Source organism: Rosa rugosa, chromosome 4, assembly GCF_958449725.1.
Source record: "Rosa rugosa chromosome 4, drRosRugo1.1, whole genome shotgun sequence".
NCBI classification, from domain to species: domain Eukaryota; kingdom Viridiplantae; phylum Streptophyta; class Magnoliopsida; order Rosales; family Rosaceae; genus Rosa; species Rosa rugosa.
In genome coordinates, this window is record NC_084823.1 from 4142238 (window position 1) to 4164834 (window position 22597).

At 40.5% G+C, this 22597-nt stretch overlaps 3 protein-coding genes across 5 annotated transcripts; 2 read left to right on the forward strand and 1 right to left on the reverse strand.

Moving 5' to 3' along the window:
* Positions 1-4631: 4631 nt before the first annotated feature.
* Positions 4632-7883, forward strand: LOC133743170 (uncharacterized). 2 transcript variants are annotated; one of them, XM_062171002.1, is made up of 3 exons: positions 4632-5084; positions 5831-6582; positions 6923-7883. In XM_062171002.1, exons 1-3 carry the CDS (start codon positions 4779-4781, stop codon positions 7455-7457), a joined length of 1593 nt encoding a protein of 530 aa, XP_062026986.1. In that variant the 5' UTR covers positions 4632-4778; the 3' UTR covers positions 7458-7883. The 2 variants fall into 2 exon arrangements, with proteins under 2 accessions (XP_062026986.1, XP_062026987.1); XM_062171003.1 differs by having other exon boundaries at positions 4961-5084; positions 5845-6582.
* A 43-nt stretch (positions 7884-7926) lies between these two features.
* Positions 7927-12598, reverse strand: LOC133743171 (uncharacterized methyltransferase At1g78140, chloroplastic). The gene is made up of 8 exons (XM_062171004.1): positions 12316-12598; positions 11921-12009; positions 11672-11812; positions 10545-10629; positions 9781-9974; positions 9547-9658; positions 8671-8778; positions 7927-8317 (listed from the first exon to the last, which is right to left on the reverse strand). The coding sequence occupies exons 1-8, from the start codon at positions 12478-12480 to the stop codon at positions 8177-8179; spliced, it is 1035 nt and encodes a 344-aa protein (XP_062026988.1). The 5' UTR covers positions 12481-12598; the 3' UTR covers positions 7927-8176.
* Positions 12599-14402: 1804 nt separating this feature from the next.
* Positions 14403-17849, forward strand: LOC133741826 (G2/mitotic-specific cyclin S13-7-like). Of its 2 annotated transcripts, XR_009862162.1 has the most exons (10): positions 14403-14803; positions 15386-15498; positions 15590-15805; positions 15906-16088; positions 16190-16318; positions 16400-16648; positions 16732-16893; positions 17000-17181; positions 17362-17696; positions 17738-17849. XR_009862162.1 is itself a non-coding variant. In XM_062169545.1 (9 exons), the coding sequence occupies exons 1-9, from the start codon at positions 14791-14793 to the stop codon at positions 17489-17491; spliced, it is 1377 nt and encodes a 458-aa protein (XP_062025529.1). In that variant the 5' UTR covers positions 14403-14790; the 3' UTR covers positions 17492-17849. The 2 variants fall into 2 exon arrangements, 1 of the variants encoding a protein (XP_062025529.1); XM_062169545.1 differs by having other exon boundaries at positions 17362-17849.
* The last annotated feature ends 4748 nt before the right edge of the window (positions 17850-22597 follow it).

Here is a 22597-nt window from a genome sequence, read left to right on the forward strand (position 1 = left end):
GTGAGGCGGTCATTCACGCCCAGGCGGAATTCATTACATATGGAGAAGTCCCACCGCCACCGGTAACGCCAGCAAAGGCCACACAGCCTACCTCCAGTCATGAAACCGTTAATAAGGCACCCGCCGCATCACCAACTGACAAGAAGATGGAATGGCCACAAGGTCACTACCAGAACAAGCGGCAGAAGGATCAATACCACAAGGGAAACCGCCCAACCCAGGAAGATAACCGCCAACTATGTTCAGCGGAGATCGACGGACAACCTCAGATTGGCTGAAACTCCGACTTAATCCTAAATGTCGGCTCCCCCTGGTTGGACTCCGCTTGATACTCCCACCCCGTCGTTGCCACGCAAAACGTCCCCCGCCAGTAGGACATCGAATCCCTCAAATTCTCTATCAGCTTGGGCGCTCCCTGCCGGCGGCTCAAATTTACTTGCCCCCTACAACCTTGGCGATTAATGTACACCAGTTCGTAGAAGTGCAAAACCTCCGCCACCGTCGGCCCCTCGCACCCGGATAGCCGCCACAAGGAGTTCATCGCCAGCATCAACCGCCACATGTTGGGACAGATCTGCCCAAAGGCGACGCCAAACTCGCACACCAGGATCTGGAGGTTGGGTACAAGCGGCAACGTCACTCCTTGGCGGAATATTGCCTCGTGAACGGCGGCGAACCCCGCTGGAAGAATTGAGGCCTTTTCGTCCGCAGTCGGTTGGCGCAGCTTCACCACTCCCGGCAGCCGGTATGTCCGTTTCATCCGGTTGACCGCGGCGGCAGTCATCCGCCCTCCCGCCTCGTCGACGGGGGTCCCATCCGGGAGCACCCACGCCGATTCTGTTTCCTCCCCCGTCACGTTTCCCCCGTCAGCAGAACCACTGGCGGCACTATTACTTGCTAGCCGCTCCTCACTCCTCTCCCGCGCAGCAGCTTCCTCACCCGCCCTAGAACTCTCCGGACGCAACGTACGGCCCATGACAACTTCCCAGGGTATGGTTTGCAGCGGCTCGATGTCTAACGGCTCTGGCAGTGAGGTTCCTGCACGGGCAGACGGACGCAACGAGTCAATAAAAACCCTATCCGCCGCACTGATTGACACGTCAGACCCGGAGTCCTCACTGCTCGAGATCTCTACGACGTTGGCCATCCCAAAACCCTAAAACCCAAATCAGTTAGCCCACAGAAGGATCTAACCTATCCCTATATCAGGCATAGCAAAGCACCACGAACAGCTACCCAGAAAATACCAACACATGAACAAACCCCCCCCCTCAACCCAGATTCAACCATCTAGCAAAACCCTAACTGTCAACTCTCTGTCAAAGCACCATCACCTACCTCAAATCTCATCTTACACCCCCGACGAGCATCAAGAAACCCAGTTCACACACCAATCCCAGACACAAATACCAAACCCACAAATCGACAAACACAAAACCAAAGAGAAGGATCACCAGAACACTAACCTCAGTCGTTAACTCGCCGGCGTACTGATGCTCGCTATGCCCCGACGACGGAAATTTTCGTCTCTTCGACTACGAGAACTCCACCAACTCACGGCACTCTCTGCAAATCTCGGCTGGGCAGAGCTTGAAGACGACAAACAGTTCGAATGGATTTTCTCATCTCCCTTCTCAATACGTTCCCCCCCCTTTTATGTCAACATCAGCGGCTTTTGGGCCGTCCGCTAGAAAACGACATCACACCCCAGCCGTCCACGTGTCCCCTGTCCGCACTAACCCTCCGGGTTAACCGAGGCGTCGCCTCGGTTACGAAATCCATCATTACTCGCATTAATGACGAGAAGAAGGCCGGACTAAGGAGACGCGTCTCCACACGCTAACCCTCTAGTTATTTGCCACGTGTCAAGGCGTATCACGAAAGCAATCCAGGGTACACCCCTCTCCAAGTGAGTCTCCGCTGAGCGAAACCCCGCCAGCGGAACTTCTCACTTGTCCTCTCCAAGTGAGTCTCCCTGAGCGGAACCCCCGCCAGCGGAACCTCTCACTTGTCCTCCCCAAGTGAGTCTCCGCTGAGTGAATCCCCGCCAGCGGAACCTCTCACTTGTCCTCTCCAAGTGAGTCTCCGCTGAGCGGAACCCCGCCAGCGGAACCTCTCACTTGTCCTCCCCAAGTGAGTCTCCGCTGAGCGAAACCCCGCCAGCGAAACTTCTCACTTATCCTCTCCTAGTGACGTTCTCCGCCGGGCGGAACCCCGCCAGCAGAACTTTTCATTAGCTGTTATTTACGAAGTCTCCTAAAAGCGACACTTCTCCCTTGTCATCATACAAACGGGGCACCTTCCGCTACGCACCTCTAGCGGAAACCTCTTTTATCTGACAAATCGCGTACTTTATTCAGCGCGGTACCGCTCAATAAATTAACGCCAAGCACGTCCACTGGACGCTGTTTACTGCTATAAACCAGCGGGGGGACTCCCGCCAGCGGCGGATCCCGAGGCCACGCCTCATTCTGACAAATGACCGCCACGCGGCATTACAGTCAGATTGTCCCTACGGGACATGGGGACTAGTCAACAGTCTACGACGACCCTGATCAGGTACGTTGGCCCCCGTCACTCGGGTCCTAAAGATTGGGTTCGCTACCCAACACCCTCTGCTCCGTGCAGCTCCCCCTCACCAAACAAATTTCGCGACCATCCGGAGGTCCATCTTAGCCGGGGAGTGGGGGACTCCCTAGGGGGCCTAGCAGGGGCCCACCCGAAAGGGTATAAAGCGTTTGCTCAGTAATATCCATGGTTGACAACGCACTGACGCTAATTATGCTTCTGCAAAAGTCTAGCGGAAGAAAACGCTTCACACCGCCGATCAACTCCCCAACCAAGATTGCCCTCCTTGACTGGGGACTTGGGGGACTTGTACCTACATGTACGTTGCAAAGCATAATTAGCTATAATCAGACACCCTCATCGTACCGCCAGAGGTACCAACTATCGTCAAAGGAGTAACCCACAGATAGGCAGCCAGGCGGGCCACGGCCTGAGCACAAGCGTTCCCCACGATCACCGCTGACGCGCCGCCACGCACTCTGCCAAGACGGCATCAGAAGCTACTGAAACTGGGAACTGAAGCACTTCAGTCCCACATCGAAAACAAGGAGAAGATCAGACCTCTCCTCACCTATAAAAGGTCCTCTCTTCTCCCTTCATTAAATTACGCATTAACTCTCATTTATTACTATGCTGCCTATATATCAACTGACTTAGGCATCGGAGAAGTGAAGACCGCCCAACGCGGTCTCCCTCTGACGCCCTGCCTTTCATTTGGCAGCTAGCAGGAATCACCAAGTATACAGAGTAGCGGTCCGCCCGCCGGACCCGCGTTAAACGAAGGTTTGGCTACCGCCAGACTTTGAGCATTAACAGTAGTCGATTCCAGGGCGTGTTGTGAGAAACCTTGCGCCATAAGGCGAGATTGCCATCTCTTTTTCTCATCACGCTTTCTAACGAAGACCCATTAGTCAATAGGTTTTATGTTAGGAGGTGTTGGCATCACTGGCTCAAAAACGTTCCTTTTTGTTAGAGAATACAACTTAACCTGGATCACATCTTTCCATTTAGGCCAAATTTCTCTACGTTGGCATTCATTCATCAACGGAGCGTGGTTCGATATCATCGGAGTCAACAAACTCATGCGCAACGAAATGCGCAACTACATCAATTATGATGGAGTTTCTATCCCACATCTCATGTACACTAGTGTAATTTTCATAGAGCTCTATATTCTCAGGAATAGGTTCTGACGTTGAGGCGTCCCCCAACGATAACCATAACCCGGAAGATACTCATGAGACGGATTCTGAGTCTTGATGATCAAAGGATTGAAATGTGCCAAAGTATCCTTCGAACCCACAGGCCTCCCACGCATCCTAGCTGGGGCCATGGCCTGTAACGCCAAAGTGCCACTCTCTATGGCAGATTTGTTCACCAAATCATTGCCTAAGGCCATATTTGAGAAACATGTGAAAAGTATAAGAATGCGAAGACTTTCCAAGCTCCCTTGATTAATGTAAGGATCAGGGGGAGGTGTAGACGTCAGGGGGAGTCTAACACACACATGTCATCCTCAAATGTAAAAGGTGCGTTATGCTATTTTCCTTCGACCAAGGTGTATTTTTTGTCCCACAGGGTTTTTATTGTTACTTGGCAAGGTTTTTAGTGAGGCAACAACTCATGCACCATTTCATCTTTGACTTGGCACAAGGGGGAGTGTTAAAGGAAAAGCACATTATGTGCATTCGTCAAAGTGACTGACGAAGAGGGAATCAAGGAATTAGCGATTACCATCAATCAGCAAGGATTACAGATCAATTAGCATTTAATGTCATCATTGTAATTGATATTTCCGTTGTAATTCTCTCCCTATATAAATGGACTATGAAATGAAATGAGTAGACAAATTCTAATTCTCAATTTACTTTTACACGTTTCAAATTCTATCAAATATATGAATCGGGGCCTAAAGTCTTTTGAATGTTGGGTGCCGTCAACAAATATTAGGGTGTGCATTGAGAAAGTTACCAAAACCCCTTGTTACCATAGGTCCAAAGTTGCACAAAGACAAAAGAGCATAGCGAAGGAAATAGAAGATAAGCATAATCCCTAACCAAAACAGCACATAACGGTCAAGCCCGCCAAAGCGCTCCACACCCTTAAACCCAGCCGCGTGTCACTCACGCTCCTCCCCCTAAAAACCCAGTCTTTGACAAACCCAAACGCCCATTTCCCAAACCCAGAAGAAGAAGAAGAAGCAGCAGAAGATGAAGCTGAGATTCAAAATGGAGCCGGAGGCGTTGACCCTGGTGCTGGTCAACCTCGCCGGGATCATGGAGCGAGCCGACGAGTCGTTACTTCCTGGCGTGTACAAGGAGGTCGGTGCGGCTCTTCATACCGACCCGACTGGGCTCGGGTCGCTCACTCTTTTCCGGTCCATGGTCCAGTCCCTCTGTTACCCCATCGCGGCTTACCTGGCCGTGCGTCACAACCGGGCCCACGTCATCGCCCTCGGTGCCTTTCTCTGGGCCGCCGCCACTTTTCTCGTCGCGTTTTCCTCCACTTTCTATCAGGTAATATTGTTACCACATTTCCTTGGTTTCCCAAGAAAAAAAAGAAAAGGTTACTGTCTTGATTGATCTTCGACTTTGGTAAATTCCTCATTGTAATTTCACTTTGTGGGTTGCCCAATACAGTAATTTCATATGATTTGTGTTGTTTATCGAGCTTTGTGCAGCATTGATAAGTGGATTTATTATAGGGGCTCGTGTGCGGTGCATTAATATATCAATACATCAAGTAGACACGTTTTATTTATTTGTAGGCTAGTTTAGTCTGATCTCGAGTTAGTCTATGATCATAGAGAGTTGGTTTACATTGATGTACTATCATTGTATTTATGTTGTGCATTAATATATCAATACATCAAGTAGACAGATTCTATTTATTGGTAGGCTAGTTTAGTCTGATATCGAGTTAGTCTCTATGGTAGAGAGTTGGTTTAAGTTGATGTACAATCATTGTATTTATGCTGAATAAGTTAATTTTGTTTATCAAGCCTCGTGCAATAGAGTCTTGATAAGTTGATTTATTATAAGGTTTCTTATGTGGTATATTAATGTATCAATACATGAAGTAAACCGGCTTCATATATCGGTAGACTAGCTTAGTCTGATCTTGAGTTAGTCATGTAAAACCTACTTTATTTCGAATTTAGATCGGGAAAATCGTACGGTTTTCTGAAGAGAGTTGGTTTACATTGATGTACTATCATTGTGTTTAGCATTGCGGCTTGGTTTATTGAGTTTTTACTGATCAGGTGGCTATGTCCAGAGCTTTGAATGGGATTGGCCTTGCTCTAGTTGCTCCTGCTATGCAGTCACTTGTGGCTGACTCAACTGATGATAGCAGCCGGGGTACGGCTTTTGGGTGGCTTCAGCTAACTGGCAACATTGGTTCGATAATTGGTGGCCTTTGCTCAATACTGATAGCTCCATTGACGATCATGGGGATCCCTGGTTGGAGGATTTCCTTTCATCTTGTTGGGCTGATTAGTGTTGTAGTAGGTATTTTAGTCCGTATATATGCCACTGATCCACATTTTCCAGAGGGTGCAACAAAAGAAAGCAGTCAGACTCCTAGTAAATCGTTTTTGTCAGAAGTTAAGGAGCTGGCTAAAGAAGCTAAGTCGGTTATTAAAATCCCTTCTTTCCAGATTGTTGTGGCACAGGGTGTTACTGGCTCGTTTCCTTGGTCAGCATTATCATTTGCGCCAATGTGGCTCGAACTTACTGGCTTTTCTCATGGGAAATCCGCTTTCCTCATTGTCTTGTTTGTGATTGGTAATTCTCTTGGGGGTCTCTTTGGAGGTAAAATGGGGGATATCCTATCGGTGCGTTTTCCAAATGCTGGAAGGATAATGCTAGCACAGATAAGCTCAGCGTCTGCAATACCTCTCGCAGCAATTCTGCTACTTGTATTGCCTGATGATCCATCTACAGCTGTCATCCATGGTTTAGTTTTGTTCATCATGGGATTCTCAATATCTTGGAATGCTCCAGCTGCAAACAAGTATGTTTCTCAAACCTCTTTTTCATCTAATGTATGCATGAATCGTCTGCTAATGTGGTTAGGCTTTTAGTTTCATAATAAATACAATCACTTCAATATCTGAAAACATGATGACTGAAATATAGTGCTGGTATCACGAGTAACCAAAATAAAATATAAAAAAAAAAAAAGTTATTGTTGGAAATCAGAGTAATTTTGCATATCCATTTTGAGAAAAAGAAAATAAGGCACCTATTCTGAGATATAAGAAAAGAGGGTTTCTGGTGCTTAATGGCCCCTCCATTTTCCTGGAATGCAAAACACTACTGATGTGTTACATTTGATGATATTTTCTGTGCAGTCCAATTTTTGCTGAGATAGTTCCTGAGAGATCCCGAACAAATGTATATGCTCTGGACAGATCTTTTGAGTCCATACTCTCCTCATTTGCTCCTCCAGTAGTTGGGATTTTGGCGCAGCACGTTTACGGTTATAAACCAGTTGCTGCAGGGTCCAGTGCATCTGAAGAGATTGCCACAGATAGAGGGAATGCATCATCTTTGGCAAAAGCACTGTACACAGCAATAGGAATTCCAATGGCTCTGTGTTGTGTTATCTACTCATTCCTATATTGCACCTACCCAAGAGACAGGGAGCGTGCTCGAATGGAGGTTTTAATAGAATCAGAGATGCAACAAATAGAATTAGAAAATTCACCTAGAGGAGAAGAACATTCCCGGATGCGGTTCCCTGAGTCAGAAGAACTATTTGTGAATGATAGAACTGTCATTGATGTGGAGTACGAGGGTGAGAAAGGCCTTGTTGGTGATGCTGAGGATGATGAACAGGTATTGCTGTACCGCCAGTTGACCTTCGCCAATATGAGCCGGGAGTGATCTAGCAAGCAGACAATGGCTTTCATACACGAAGAAATAGATAGCTCATAGCTTTTAATGGGAATCGATTACAACACACTTCTCACAATAGACTGAACATTACAACTCCATTCAAGCACATCCAGAGATCATACATGTAGAGAGGCAAAATGTCCATTCTGTTTTGACCTTCCACAAAAAGTAACCCCGCACAAAGGCATATTTTCTATGGTTTTTTTTAAGAGTTTAGTACGTCTTGGTTTTTCCCAAGAGCTTTCTTGTGACTTCTTTTCTTTCTTTCTTCTTTAGTGTGGGAACGTCTTACAAGTTCCACAGTTCAACACTCATTACACATGAGTGTAATGAGCTTTCTTGTCACAGTTACCTTGTCAATACTGTGCCTGACCCATCTTGGGATGGTTCATTATGTTTTATGAAAGGATGCCATTTTACAGAACAGATTGTTGAACAAATTCTAGCTTTCAGAGCCTTGTGGCAAGGTAACTATGACTTGGTATATAACTTGATATTCTTGGGGTCTATTTATACAAACTTGGGCTCCAAATGGAAACCTCATTCACTTGCAACAACTGAGGTGTCATATCATCCTGCTGGTATGGTACCTATACTTCTTTATTACAATTCAAGAGAACTCTCTGAGAAACACATCTCACATCAAATGCCTACTCCCTATACAACCCTATAAAAACTGGGGAGATCCTCGTGGTAAAGAATGCTATTTAACTTGGTTTTGTGGCAGAGATCATCACAAATAACCGATTCCTCACGGCTGTAAAACCTACTAGCCCACATGCTGTACAGATGTCTTCTAATTCACCTTCAGATAGGAAGATTTGGCTGCCCGATATTTGCCTTGTTCTCTGCAACAAAAACAAAATCATAAGCTGCAGATCAAGATAAGATTAAGCCAAATCACATGCTTTTCAGACAAATATATCATGATGTATCACATTCAATACATCAGAACATCGTGTATAAACTGAAGGGCTTACAAGGTTTGGAAAGTTATTCTTCTTCTTATATAGTCTCAGACATATTCAATCCATAGACATTGGAATAAATTTAACAGACTCATAAAAGAACAATGATTTTGTGAGGGAAAAGAATAAAAGAAAAAACAGTATCAACTATAAATATAATCCCAAACCACAAGGCAAACTGAGAAGAATCCCAAACAATGGAACAGTACAGGTTCTGAGTCTAAAGGATATACCTTGGTTCCTTCCCTCAAAAATGGGACAAAGGAAAAAGGACCATCAAGTATGTAAGTTGTCGCAACAAACACCCCACCAGGTCGCAGTACTCTGCTAATTTCAGCAACCTTCAAAACCACAGCTGCCAATTAGTCAGGGAAAGTACTGATTAACCTAAGAACCAAAAAAAAGAAAAGAAAAGAGAGGGGGTGGGGCGCATTGACATTAATAAGAATGAAGAGAAATTAGATGGTCGAGATGGATATTCCATCATTCCATATAGCCAACTTTCCTTCTCATAGATTATGCTGGAAACAATACTTCCATATCTAACATACAGGACATCCATAGTCGCCCTTAAAATGAAATCTGTGCAATTTGCACCTTAATCTGGAGATAGAAGTAACTATAAGTTACATATGCACTCAAAGAATTTGCACTAAATGTTTGCAGTAGAGCTCATCTCCTCTCATGTTTCCATCACCATCTTTACATCGTCAATTTTACACATTGATCATGCATTTCTATTAAAAGACAAAAATATGAATATGTAAGAAAAACAACAGGAATGATGGAGGAAATGTCAAATCACTAACAAATTAATTTCTTTATCACAGTATTAAAACTTTAAAGGAATTGGAAGCTTTGTCCCCCTTCAAGACAAGGCTAAACTACTACAAAAAAGATCTATACAAACAAGGTCATTTAAATACTAGAAATTATCTCGTTAATTGTGCTCCTCTTTCAAAATGTTCCATTAACTTTGATAGACAAACCAATTATCAACATGTACATGTGATTACTTCACTGCTGCCTGATTCATGCAGATGTATGCCTTACAAGTGTAACAGCAAGCAGAAACAATTAGCCAAAACCATAAAGAGAGAAATACTTACAGCTCCTGATGGTGAAGGCCAACAGTGTATTGCAGCACCAGCATGCACAGCATCAACAGAACTTGTAGCAAAGGGAAGCCTAGAAATATCAGCTCTGACCAACGTTATGTTCCTGAGGGAAACAATAAATTGATCATGTATAAGTTATCAACAATGGTAACAACAAGTTTGGAACTATTAATAGCATTTGATATTTCAGGAATCTAATTTTAATGCAAAATTAAAATTCTATACTCTTTGGGGAAGTTCTCTTCCTTTTCAATGAACTCATAGCACTGCTTCAACATATTTTCTGAGTAGTCAAGAGCAACAACATGAGAAAACAATCCACTCTTGGCGAAAAGTCTAGAAAATAACCCACTCCCACAACTAGCATCAATGATGCTACCACCCAAGACTGGTTTTAAGTAATCCTTAATCAACTCAAACTGCAGATAAAACTATAACACTGTTAGCAACTCAACAACTTGGTTGGCAAGACAAAGCAAGTACACTATGAAAAAGGGATGATTTATATTTTCAGAAGTTCAATCAGTCACAAACTCAAAATTATTGGCCATAAAAAGCCAGTCACAATTAGGCAAAAAGGGGATCAATCTATCTGTTTTCCATGCACTGATCAGAAATAGCTACCCTTCTTCGTTTTTTTTTTTTTTCCTTCCTTTCTCTTATAATTCATCCAACTCCTATTGGTAGTGGGATTTCTTATTCATATAAATACACTGACCGCAGAAAAAGAAAATCATACTAGAAGGCTGATCTTCACTTGATATAAACTACAAACAAAATTAACAAGGGTTATCCAATGAACCTTTCGATAATATATATGTGTGTGTGTGTCTATGAATATATATATATATATGTCTGCACACTTCCCACTGTCTAAAGATGGTACGAGTTGCATTCTAACCATGAAATACATAATTGAAGTTTGGAAAAGAAATATTTGACAAGTCTTTGAAAAGGAAAATTGTGAAAAAAGAAACAAAACACTTCACCTCTTTCTCTGGGCCAGGAAAACCACCCCATACCGAAAAGCTTTGTCGCCAGCCCCTCTCATAGAGGAAAGATACCAACGGAGTCCTGATCCAACAAAACGTTTCTAGACATTATAACATGGCAGGTGAAATCAATTGAACTAAGCATGCTCTGTCCATGATATACAGATCAAAAGTAACAAAGTTGACCAACATAAGGGGTTATGTACACAGGAAAACTTTTTTGTTCAGATTATGAATACCCTTTACAAAATTCTTCATGAGAAATTAGTTTGTTATCTTCAACTTGCTTCCAAAGTTCCAATCAAAAGCTACACAATTTGATTATACTATGGCCGTTAGAGGATGATACATGACCACAGGACCTATTAATGCAGCAGCCACAACTTGGTTGGAAAAGAAATTTCCTCTTTGGAAGCCTAAGACTAAGCCCAGCCCTTTTTGGTCCAAACTAAAGTCTCCGTGGTGGTTTAAGGGTCTTGCAAGAGTCATTTTTCAGATTTATGATGAGTAATTATGAGTCTAGTGCTTTCAAGAGTCTATGTAAGTCTTAGGGTGAGTACTCAAGGTTCTTGTTACTAATAAGTTTTTAAGAGTCTTCTGGTGTTCTAGGAGTCTAAAGGTTATGCATTTTAAGCCTATAAATATGGCTACCAATTGTAAACCCAAATCAGATTGGAATGAAATAAACTCAAGTTTTATTGAAAGGCTTGGTGCCTGAGTTCTCTCCCCTAACCTCCCTCGCTCTATCTTTCCCTTCTACCACTAAAAACCCTCTGTTTCTTCTAGAACCATTCTGCTTTCTTAATCTCTCAACATTCCCCAACCCACCCTAATCATACTCTCACCAACTGTTGCTCTGTTCTGCATCACCTATGTACCAAATCAGGCAACTAAAAATCAATATAGCAAACATCAGACCCTATTCTCCATCATAAGCCCTTAGCATAGAGCCTACTTTCTAATTCTTGTGCAAAGATACACTGCAAGAGATGGATAAACCAAAAGGATTTGCATCCAACTCTGCTTCAACCCTATTGTTTCACCATCCTCATTTAAAATTTCATTATGAAAGTTCATGCATAACACTTAAGCTTCCCAAATTCAAACCTATACAAACTCAATACCTGAAAATCTCTGTGGCAGCCGGCATCGATTCACCATAGTTCTTGGCACCGCTCGCCACTGTCAGGTCCAAATGTATCTCATTGCCAAAGTAAGTCTTCTTACAAGTGCTACATTCAAAACCTGACCCAGAGCCAGACTCACTGTAAATCCAAACCAAAACAAAAACAAGTAAACAACAAAATGCAAACAGCAATTAGAGTCCAATCACCGGTAATTCGAATTAAACACTTGATTCAAGTGACTCATACCCATTTGATGAAAATGGATCAAAGCATATAGGACAAGCAAACAAGTCGTTGCAGGTGGTGCCCTCATTATCCTGAACCTCAACTGGGTCCTATCATTGACACGCAACAACAAAAACCCAAGAAATTTATCAATATCCAAAATCAAAAAGCTCAAAGCTTTCGAATTTCTGAGGCATAAACTGAAACTGGGTTTTCCAATCTCGACTGACTGCATTGAAATCCAAGCTTGAAAAGAATCCAAAACTTACACAACCACAAAAACCCAAGAAACTTATCAATATCCAAAACCAAAAAAGCTCAAAACTTTCGAATTCTGAGCATAAACTGAAACTGGGTTTTCCAGTTTTCGACTGATTGCATTGAAATCCAAGCTTTGAAAAGAAGCCAAAACTTACAGTTGGGGTGGCCTCGACGAAGGCGGTGGAAGAAGCTCGAACAGTGATTGCCGCGAAAGAGCGTTTGAAATTAACGGCGAAAGGGTTGAGCTTGAGCGAGTCGGGCCTCGAGTTGCCGAGTTGACTCGGGAGAGAGAGGTTGCTGATGAGGGTCGTCGTCGCCATGAGCTCTCTTGTTCTCCCTCTCGTTTTTTCGATGTGGTTTTCTGGAGTTGTTAATGGGATTAGTTTAAGTTTGGCGGAAAAAGATGGTTAGCGTATTCCGACAAATTAGGAGGGATATTTTAAAAGAAGGGCCTGCGGTCCATTTTGGGTGACTTGGTTTGGGTTTAACATGGTGGACGATGCAACTGGAATATTGCATAGTGACGAGAGTATGGGTACGGATCTGTTTGGACTCGAGTATTTTGTAACGGGGCTTGGGAACCGGCGTTTTGGAATCGAAAACCAAGGAACTGTACGTGTGTTTGACTCTGCGTTTTTCTTTAGGATGTGTTGGAAATTGCGGATTGGATTAGAGTCTTTGGATTTTCACGTTAAAAATGTGAAGAGTTATCTATTTTGAAATGTCTTTTTGTGTAGAAATTTTATACTCGTTTCTACTCGGATGGCTAAAGCGGGTGGAATATCAGCATGTTGGATACCTGTTTGTGGGCTTCGGCACAACTAGGCAATCTTTGGTGTCATAATCTAGATCTTCGATGATGGTATATTAGGATTATTGGTGTTTGAGCCCAAAAGTAATTTTGGCAATATCTTTTAGTGGATCTAGCACAGCGAGCCGATACCTGCGGCCCAAAAATAAGCCTACTGGGGTTTGGGTTACAGCTTCGCCCATTCCGGAATCCATGAGGAAAACGAAACCTTATTGGAGTCAAGTAGCAGAGATTGACTAGGAAACTTCAATCAATAATCCTTCTACAACAAGGAGCAGTCAAAAACCCTAGGTATATATACCAGGTTTCAAGGACGAATCAATGACCTCTCTCATATCAATCAATCCTAGCGATTACAAAGCCTCCCCGGAGCAAACCTTCAACCTTGTTGAAACCCGGTGACCGTGCGCCAGTCCTAGTCTCTCCAAGAGCCGACTGTCAGCATCACCAGACCAACCCGGCGACCGTACTTCCAATCCCAGTCTCCCAGCGAGCCGACTGCGAGCGCAACCGCCACCGTTACTACCAGCGAAGCAAAGGTAACGCCCTCGCAACCCAGCGAAGCTAAAGTCACGCTTTAGAGCAACCCGTGCTTTCTCCAAACTTCCCAGTGATTGCTCTGCTTAGTCTGCAATACTAAGTATCGATTCGGTGACGCGAAGAGATCACACCCAAAGTCCTTATCCGTAAGGCAGAAAGTCCTTATCCGTAAGGCTAGAGAAGAACCCTGTGGCGAGGTTGGTGCTCTCCTCGTCCACAAACGCTTGAAGAAGAAGTCAGGTCAAGGGACTACCCCGACGACTGCACCCCACTGTGCTGGCACGCCTGCGCACACGCTCAAAAGAGACAGTTTGCAAGCCAACTGGTTTTGGAGCCAAACAATTGGTTCTAAGATTTGTCACTAGGTAGCTCTTCGGTAATGAGCGTAGTGTTATTTTAGCACTCACTCACTCTCAAATTTCTTCATGGTCTTCTTCAGCACTATGTCAAATCATGAATAAAAGAGGAAGTGATTTTAACACTGTATTATTGTAACCTATATTGTCATTAAACTTTACTGTTAAGTAGGTAAAAATAAAATTACTGTACAAAAATGGAGTATCAAAGTCACTATGCTCTTGGCCCTTTATTTGATCCTCGCTATTAAATACAAGTTTATGGAGGATCCACTTTGATGAATAATGCCAGTTTGGGAAACCAAATTTGTGTTTGGCCTTACCCACTAATGATTCCATGTCATAATTTGTCTACGATTCCCTCTAATTGATGACCAAATTCAAGTTCTAGGCCCAATTTTATGCAATTCGGTATTTTTCTTTGCAGGTGGATCTCTCTAATTGAAGACCAAATTATGGAGAATATTTTCCTTTAGTTTCCTCTAAAATTTACACATTCAAAATGCAATGTATAAACAAGCAAAACTTAAACTCATTTTTGTGTAAATTAAACTTTGAACTCCAAATTTCAAATGATTTTCATTTTTCTTTATTACCGGCCAATTTAATGATCAAGCATACATGGTAAGAAAAGCGTAAATTCTTGCAAGTAGGATTACTTGCCAATTACACCACGATTAGCAACGAACCACAGCCGTCCCCACAATCCAACGGTCCACATTGCAACTCAAAAAATTTGACCGTTGCACTAACTTCGGTTCACAGCTTCAAATATACACTCCCCCTCTGCTCATTGTTGTTCCTCATAAAAACAAAGCACACAGAAATCAGAGAGAGAAAGAATAGTGAAAAAAGAAACAGACTTTGATCGAGGAAGGTCTTGAAGGCAAACCCAGAAGGCCCTGATCGTCAAGATTTTGGTCATGGACACCAGAGGTAGTCACTGATTTTAATCTCATTGAAGCAGTTGTTTTTCTTTTCTGTTTGATAATTTTTTTGTGGATTTTGTGATTTTGGGTTCTGTATGAATTTCTTTTAAGTATTTGCCTTCCTTATCATCTTTGGACTATTGGGTATTCTTATCTTTTTGGACTAATGGGGTTTTAGGATGATATAAATAAGCTACCTCTGATTATTGAATAGAACAATTTAAATTTGATTCTGGGTGTTGGTACTTCTTGCTACTTTAATTTTAGTTTGAATTGGGTCATGATTGAATGGTTAGGGTGATATATCAGCACAAGATAGAATCTTTATCAGCATTCCAAGTTTTTGTGCATGTTGATCTGCCTTTTTTTTTTTTTTTCATAGATTTAGATTTTTGGGGTTCTGAGTTTTACTTTTTAGTTGACCCTTTTCTAGGACTATCATGCTTGCTTCTGTGATTCTTTGTGGGTTTAGTGCTAACTGGGTTTTTCTTATTGTTCTTGGGGCACAGGATATTGTTATGTTTCATGTATTGGTTTCTCTCAGAAACTCGTATTTTGATGTATTTGTACATTCTTGTTTATCTTGAAGGTGATGGTGAAGTGAATGGAGAAGTACCAAGAAGGAACCAGCGAGTAGCTCTTCAAGATAGAACCAATGTCGAGGCAGCCCAGCTGTTAGCAAATGCACAGAAGAACAGTGTGGTAAGTACTTCTTTTCATTACTTTTTTCCAGTGGGAAGTTCTAGTGTTTGAAACTTGGAATTAAATGCATTTGGAATTTGTGACTTTGTAGAACCCAGTGCTAGTGCCTAGTCTTCAAGACAAGGTAGCTCTCACTAGAAAATGTGCCCCTGAAAAGAAGGGTACCAAGAAGAAACCCATAGATGAAGATGTGGTTGTTATAAGTTCTGATGAAGAAGAGGAGAAACCTGTCAATAGAAGCGAGCCATCACAAGGGTCAAGGAAGGAAGTGAAGACTCTCACTTCGATTCTAACTGCTCAAAGCAAGGTCGGTTTGGATATTCGTTTGCAGTCAATCTTAAACATTATGTTTCAGAGAATCGCTTCTTCTTTTTCGTTGTTGGGGTACTGAATTTTGTTTACTGCAGGCTATGGCTGGTGGAACCACCAACAAGCCAAAGGAACAAATTGAGGACTTTGACTCAGCTGATGTTAATGTTGTTGTAAGTTCTGATGAAGAAGAGGAGAAACCTGTCAATAGAAGCAAGCCATCACAACGGTCAAGGAAGGAAGTGAAGACTCTCACTTCGATTCTAACTGCTCGAAGCAAGGTCAGTTTGGATATTCGTTTGCATTGAATCTTAAACATTATGTTTCAGATAATCGCTTCTTCTTTTTTTGTCGTTGGGGTACTGAATTTTGTTTACTGCAGGCTATGGCTGGTGGAACCACCAACAAGCCAAAGGAACAAATTGTGGACTTTGACTCAGCTGATGTTAATGATGAATTAGCAGTTGTTGAGTATGTTGATGATATGTACAAGTTCTACAAACTTGAAGAGGTAATCTTTTTGATCTCCTTTTTTAGGCTTTTAGGTTTCTCCTATTTTACCGGTTCTTACACATGAATATTACTAATGCAGGATGGGAACCGAGTCGGAGATTACCTGGACTCACAGCCAGAAGTCAATTCGTATATGAGATCAGTCCTCATAGACTGGCTGATAGAAGTTCACAGGAAATTTCAACTGATGCCAGAAACATTCTACCTTACCGTGGATATAATTGACAGATATCTTTCAGTGAGGATTGTTCCTAGGAAAAAATTTCAGCTACTTGGCATTAGTTCTATTTTGATAGCATCAAAATATGAGGAAATTTGGGCTCCAAAGGTAGTGCTTTTTCACTTGAAAAAATTTACACTATTCGTACTAATTTCAAACACTATATACTGAAATGGGGTTTCAATATGCAGGTCAATGACTTTGTATGCATAACAGACGCTGCATATATGGATGATGAGATTCGGGACATGGAGAAAGAAATCTTGGGGAAGCTGGAGTGGTATTTGACAGTTCCAACACCTTATGTCTTTCTTGCTAGATACATCAAAGCTTCTGTTTCACCTGATGATGAGGTAGTCGATATTCTATGGTTTTTGAGAAAGTATAAGCATGCTTTTAAACTCTTCTTTTGGTGAAGCAATGAATACCGATTTGTTTTTCTTAACCTTGGAAATGCAGATGAAGAATATGGTTTTCTTCCTAGCTGAGCTTGGAGTCATGCATTATCAAACAATCATCTCGTACTCTCCATCCATGATAGCTGCTGCAGCTGTGTATGCTGCCCGTTGTACCCTCAACAAGACCCCTTTCTGGACTGCAACTCTGAAGCACCACACTGGCTACTCGGAAGAAGAGCTGAGGTAAAAATGCCTTTCTACTATGTCTGCAGTCTATGCATACTTATCTGTGATAGAGGAAACAGTTGTACTTAATTTCAGTTGTAAAATGCCTTTCTACTATGTCTGCAGTCTATGCATACTTATCTGTGATAGAGGAAACAGTTGTACTTAATTTCAGTTGTGTTGTTTGTCATTCAACAGGGAATGTGCTAAGGTCTTGGTTGGCTTTCACTCGAATGCTGCAGAAAGTAATTTTAAAGCTGTCTACCGGAAATACTCAAAACCTGAATTTGGTGCTGTAGCTCATCTCAATCCGGCAAAAAGCTTTTAAGTCCACTTCATGAAGATGTCTTCATGAAGATGTCATTCTGAGTATAAATCTACTTTTTGTAGACAATACATACCCACAATATCTGCTAGTGGTGGTTTCTCTGTAATATAGATTAGTTCAAGAATCAAGAAGGTTTTCAGTGTCTCTATCTGGAATTATAGATTGGTGTCTAGGGTGGTCTCTAAATACTCTTTTGGAAATTGAGGTTGGCACTGTTCAGCTGTCTATCCTCTTTTGGAAATTGAGGTTGGCACTGTTCAGCTGTCTATACTCTATCCTCATTTCTAAGCAATACAGATTGTTTCAATCTCATCTACCTCGGTTTTTTTTACATATTGTTCCTTCAGTTTGGTTATTAGTTTTCAATCTTGTGTTTATTTCAACAAGCTACAACACCACAAGTCCACAACATGATAATGTCAATACAGAATTTTTCATTATATTGCTGAAAATCAATTAGAAGTAGATTTCAACACCACACCAACAACTTCTCTTGTCTTGATTGATTCAAGCAATTGCATTCAAGTAAGAAGCAAGAACTGACGTACGGCTTGAGCTTGATCGAAAGATGCCTTGCATTTGAAGTAACTTACAGTTGGCTTGATATCAGTTGCTCTGAAAAAGCGTTCGGCGATCAGTATACGTTTGGCAGGAGAATGTGATTAGTACTACGATTGGGATAATTTGGCACTTGAAGAAGACATGAGGACACTTTGGTACCTGTAACTATACTTCTGGACCACACAGGAGCTTTCGTCCATCTTTCCGTCACTTTAAAGGGAAAACTGGCAATGTAATTTTCGGCCTATTGTTACCACCGGACCACTCAATCTATCTGAAACAACCACTACCTTTGTCGTGGCAGTAGCTTTAGCTTCTTCTTGACAGAGTCGACGTCCCTCTAGACTCTTTTGTCCAATGGATGACTCATGACAGTGAATCGAATCCTGGAAGCTTTTGGTGGTATCATTTTATGATTTAAGCGTAACAAAAAATTATTGAAGCTCGAAATTTGTTGGTGATTCTCGCATGTAGAGAGCCAAAGACACAAAAGTTTATTAAGAGAGTCAATACCATCTGATGGAGACATCCTTTTTGGGGAAATAACAAATGATTACCAAACTTTCACTTATACGACATTTAGCTCACTTACTTTTGAAAAATATCACATTAGTCACTCAATTTGGGTCTTTACTTTTGTCTTACAGGAGGTCTGTTTTCTTGGATTTGTATTCATGTTTTTTTTTTTTTTTTTTTTTTTGACTTTGTCAAGGGAAACCCAAAGACTTCCTAAACTCAAAATAAACCCCTTCGGCGCATGTGAAATGCTCCAACTGTGCATTGCAGCACAATGCCTGACCACTTTGACAGCTTCAGGGTTCGAACCTAGGTTGGGGATTTGTATTCATGTTCTTTTTCTTTATCATTGTAACGAGCGCACTCCCTCCAATCTTATTAAAGATTTTCTCCCCGTTTAGGTCCAATAAACATGGCAGTATATTGCTTTCTAAATCTAGGATATGATGTATATAATTTTCTTAGCTGTGACTTAATGAAGTCAATTATTCCCCTTGATAAAATTCAAAACGATAATGGCGCTAATGAAATGCATGTGAAGTGTCGCTCTTCATTCCCTGCCGACAGATCTAACTTGGCCCAGAGTTAGTTGATTGACAAGTGATGTTTAGTTATTAAAGTATTATAATCGAATCAATTGATTTTCTTCTCTTCGAATGATTAACAATAACTATTGCTTCCTTTTCATATATAGCCACGCAACTCAATGACAATATGATTATTTGCTAATTTTCTTCAATTTCCTGAGTATTAAAATTAATTAATGTCTTTTCTGGGAGGACAAGGACAAGTTAGGCCATTGATATAAGACTACGAGGAAGATTAGATAGAAGATGGTATGTTCGCCTTCTTTTTTGCATTTGCCTTCTTTTGTTCGGTCCTGGTTGGTTTAGTTATAGTAGTCATTCTTTTGTACGTGTAAGTAGCGGCAGAACTAGGATTTCTAAGCAGGTATGGCAAACTTCGAAAAAAATTTCTAACGACAACTCTATAAAGCACAATAAAAAATACTAATTAACTTGGCCTATTACAAACATAACCTCATGCTATGATGTGTTTCTATGTTTATTTTGTGTCAACATATATTCTCCATAAGAATCACACACCAATTATCAATACTAAACAAACTAACAAAGTTATTTTTCCTTAATTGTCAGGACAATTAAATAAACATGCTCAATTATCAAAGCAATTAAATAAAGATTGTTTATGGGGATATATTTCTAATCCTCTGCAAACCACACCAACAAAACTCATCACTGGAATCTAATTATGGTTTCTGATTCTCCAACCCCATGATCCAAACACTAATAGTTGCACGAGGGGGTCTGTGCAAAACCATCTCAAACAAAGTCAGAATCATAACAAAAGATAGAGGTAAAAACCACGTACAATCGAGTAGCGTGTGTATATAATGTCAGCTGTTTTTTGTTTTTATTTTTTGAATGCTGAAATACTTCATAAAGAATATCCATACAGAATTTTAAACGGATATATATATTAAAAAAGACTTACATACAATAAAACATACTAAGACAAGTTATTGCACTAAGCATAATTTTAATCAATTTTTTAGCCGATTTGATGCAAAAACATCTGCTTCGCCTCTTAAAAAATATTAGTGAAGCAAATATATTTCGATCACCTGGGTTTCTTTTCATTAGCAATAGCATTAATTAATCAAGTAGTATTCCTATGAGTGATCGACAGCTCTACTGCTTAAAGTGCTTATGATGGATATTGTATGTTTCATTGTTTCTTATTACTAATAATAATCATGATGATAGTCACACATAATAGTATTTAAATGAAAATAAGATGATCTATAAAAGTCTTAACCTAGGAAAGATACCTAAAGCATCACATTGGGTATGTTCCAAGTAATAGGTTATAGATATGGCACTGTGGGACATATCATTATGTTGGTCATTTAGCTAGGGTTTGGGTCCATATCTTTCATTCCCATTTTAAAATTTTTGTTCACCTAAATTTCTAGCTTGGTAATGATGAATATGCAATACATGGGTCACCAACCTAAGAAGTAAAACTATGCAACATGTATTTGCCTTTGTTATAATGTTTTGAGAAATTATCAAATACCACTTGTTACATGTCTAGTGGAGCTAAACATGTCTAAAAGTGCAATCTCATTATCATCTAAACCTAGGAACTATAAATATTGCTTAGGTAAGAGAATAATGTAACATTAAGAAATGAATTCTTACAAAAAAGCTCCACTAGAGAATAATGTAACAATAAGAAAGGACGATATTTTTTTATATATAATATAAAGTGATAATATGTAACATCTTCTGTATTAGTTGAACGCAAATAAATTGATTCGATCTAAATCCAAATTGAATAAGATATTCTATTTTAATATTTTCCGTCTTCTTGGATTTTACGACCTCATCTGTTTATGAAAATTTGAAAAGAAGAGAACCATAGATATGATGATGATGATCAGAAAAATGTATATCAAGTTACTGGGCTTTGGGCATGTGGGTGATGAGTGATGACTTCAAAGAGCTGCCCTTAATCATGAATTCATGATCGCACTTTCTCCTTTTGAAAGGTCATGGCGCAAGGTCATTTCAGTAATTCCGTCACACCCAAATTTGAAAATGAGTACCGTATAAGGTATTAACGGATACTTTATCGTTGTCGAAACACCGTATAATCCACTCACAAAATAATATGACGAAAATACCCCTTCCGTGAAACACAGTGGTAAGAATATGAGAGAGCTTTACGCAAGATTTACACGTGAAAATCTGGCAGGACGTGACCCACGAATGAAGGGTATGACCTACGAATAGAGAGAGCGCGTGCAATTCTGGCCTTTGGTTGGTTAGTGTTGTTGGCTCGAGAGAGAGAGAGAGAGAGAGAGTGTGTGATGTCTCACTTTCTCTCACATGGAGGAGATAGACCTGAAATATTTTTTCTGGGTGGGGATAAAGATTAAAGGCGGAGCATGTGTCATCCTTTGGAGGGAAAAAATGAGTAGGTGCATGTGTCTTTGATACAATCTTATGCAACAAAGTCGCAGCTTTGCTCGGCTAGTCTTTTGACTTTGCTATGTGCGTAATTAAGAGCTTGATCCATCACGAGGATCTTTACAAATATAAGATGTAGAAGCCTACGTACTAGAGCTTTCTTTTCAACATGTAACGTGATCGTAATATATACAAAAATAAAGAGAGAGACTAAATAATGGGTGCGGTTATTGCCACCCTATTATTTACTTTGTTCACCGTACTTGCTCATTACATCCTACATTTTAATTTCAATTATTAAATTTACTTATCTAACCCATTTATCTTTCCAGAAATATCATTATATGACATATTCAATTAAAAAAAAAAATGAAAAACTCTCATTTAATTTATTCCAATAACAAAACTAAAATATATTAAAGTTTCCTAATAAAAGTATAATCTGATTTACTTCCATTTTTTTTTACAGTTTCAATGTTCGTCTATTTCAATCTATATCAAAATATTAGTAAGTTAACAACTATGAGCAATGAATAAAAGATTGATTTAATTTTTTACTTTTAGTGTTCATAAAGAATATTGCAAAGATTTTGATGAAGTTAACACTAATGGTTTTGTGAATTGAATAACGAATTAACCATGAGGAGAGAACAAAAAGACAACAAAAAAAAAAGTAATAAATTCAAATTTGGGTGGAGAAGAAGAAGATTAATGTTATCCAATGAGAAATTAAGTTTTTTGTATTTAATTAATTTGTTATGTATTTAGTTTTCTTTACAAATTTAGATTTTAGAAAATTAGTGTACTTATTAGTCATTTTGCACTTGGATAATATATTCTTTCAATAATTCAAATGTTTGTAGGGTGAACTAAAGAAAATGGTAGGATGGCAATAGCTGCACCCATAGTTAGTTCCATATATTCCTATATGATAGCTGGTCATTTGTTTTTGTCAGTGCAATCAATTTCGGAGATTATAAGCTAGGTTTTACCAAATACCAAACAAAAAATAATTGAGTTTTTCAAGCCCTAC

What these genes read in the sequence shown, in the direction of transcription:
- LOC133743171 (XM_062171004.1), bottom strand. Translation starts at nt 12,480, where the DNA reads ATGGCGACGACGACCCTCATCAGCAACCTCTCTCTCCCGAGTCAACTC. An exon ending in GAAGAGAACTTCCCCAAAGA is followed by an intron (nt 9,659 to 9,780) that starts GTATAGAATTTT and finishes TGTTTCCCTCAG; the next exon opens with GAACATAACGTTGGTCAGAG. An exon ending in GGCCTTCACCATCAGGAGCT is followed by an intron (nt 8,779 to 9,546) that starts GTAAGTATTTCT and finishes GTGGTTTTGAAG; the next exon opens with GTTGCTGAAATTAGCAGAGT.
- LOC133741826 (XM_062169545.1), top strand. An exon ending in TTCTAACTGCTCGAAGCAAG is followed by an intron (nt 16,089 to 16,189) that starts GTCAGTTTGGAT and finishes TGTTTACTGCAG; the next exon opens with GCTATGGCTGGTGGAACCAC. An exon ending in AGTTCTACAAACTTGAAGAG is followed by an intron (nt 16,319 to 16,399) that starts GTAATCTTTTTG and finishes TTACTAATGCAG; the next exon opens with GATGGGAACCGAGTCGGAGA.
- LOC133743170 (XM_062171002.1), top strand. Translation starts at nt 4,779, where the DNA reads ATGAAGCTGAGATTCAAAATGGAGCCGGAGGCGTTGACCCTGGTGCTG. An exon ending in TTTCCTCCACTTTCTATCAG is followed by an intron (nt 5,085 to 5,830) that starts GTAATATTGTTA and finishes TTTACTGATCAG; the next exon opens with GTGGCTATGTCCAGAGCTTT. An exon ending in AATGCTCCAGCTGCAAACAA is followed by an intron (nt 6,583 to 6,922) that starts GTATGTTTCTCA and finishes TTTTCTGTGCAG; the next exon opens with TCCAATTTTTGCTGAGATAG.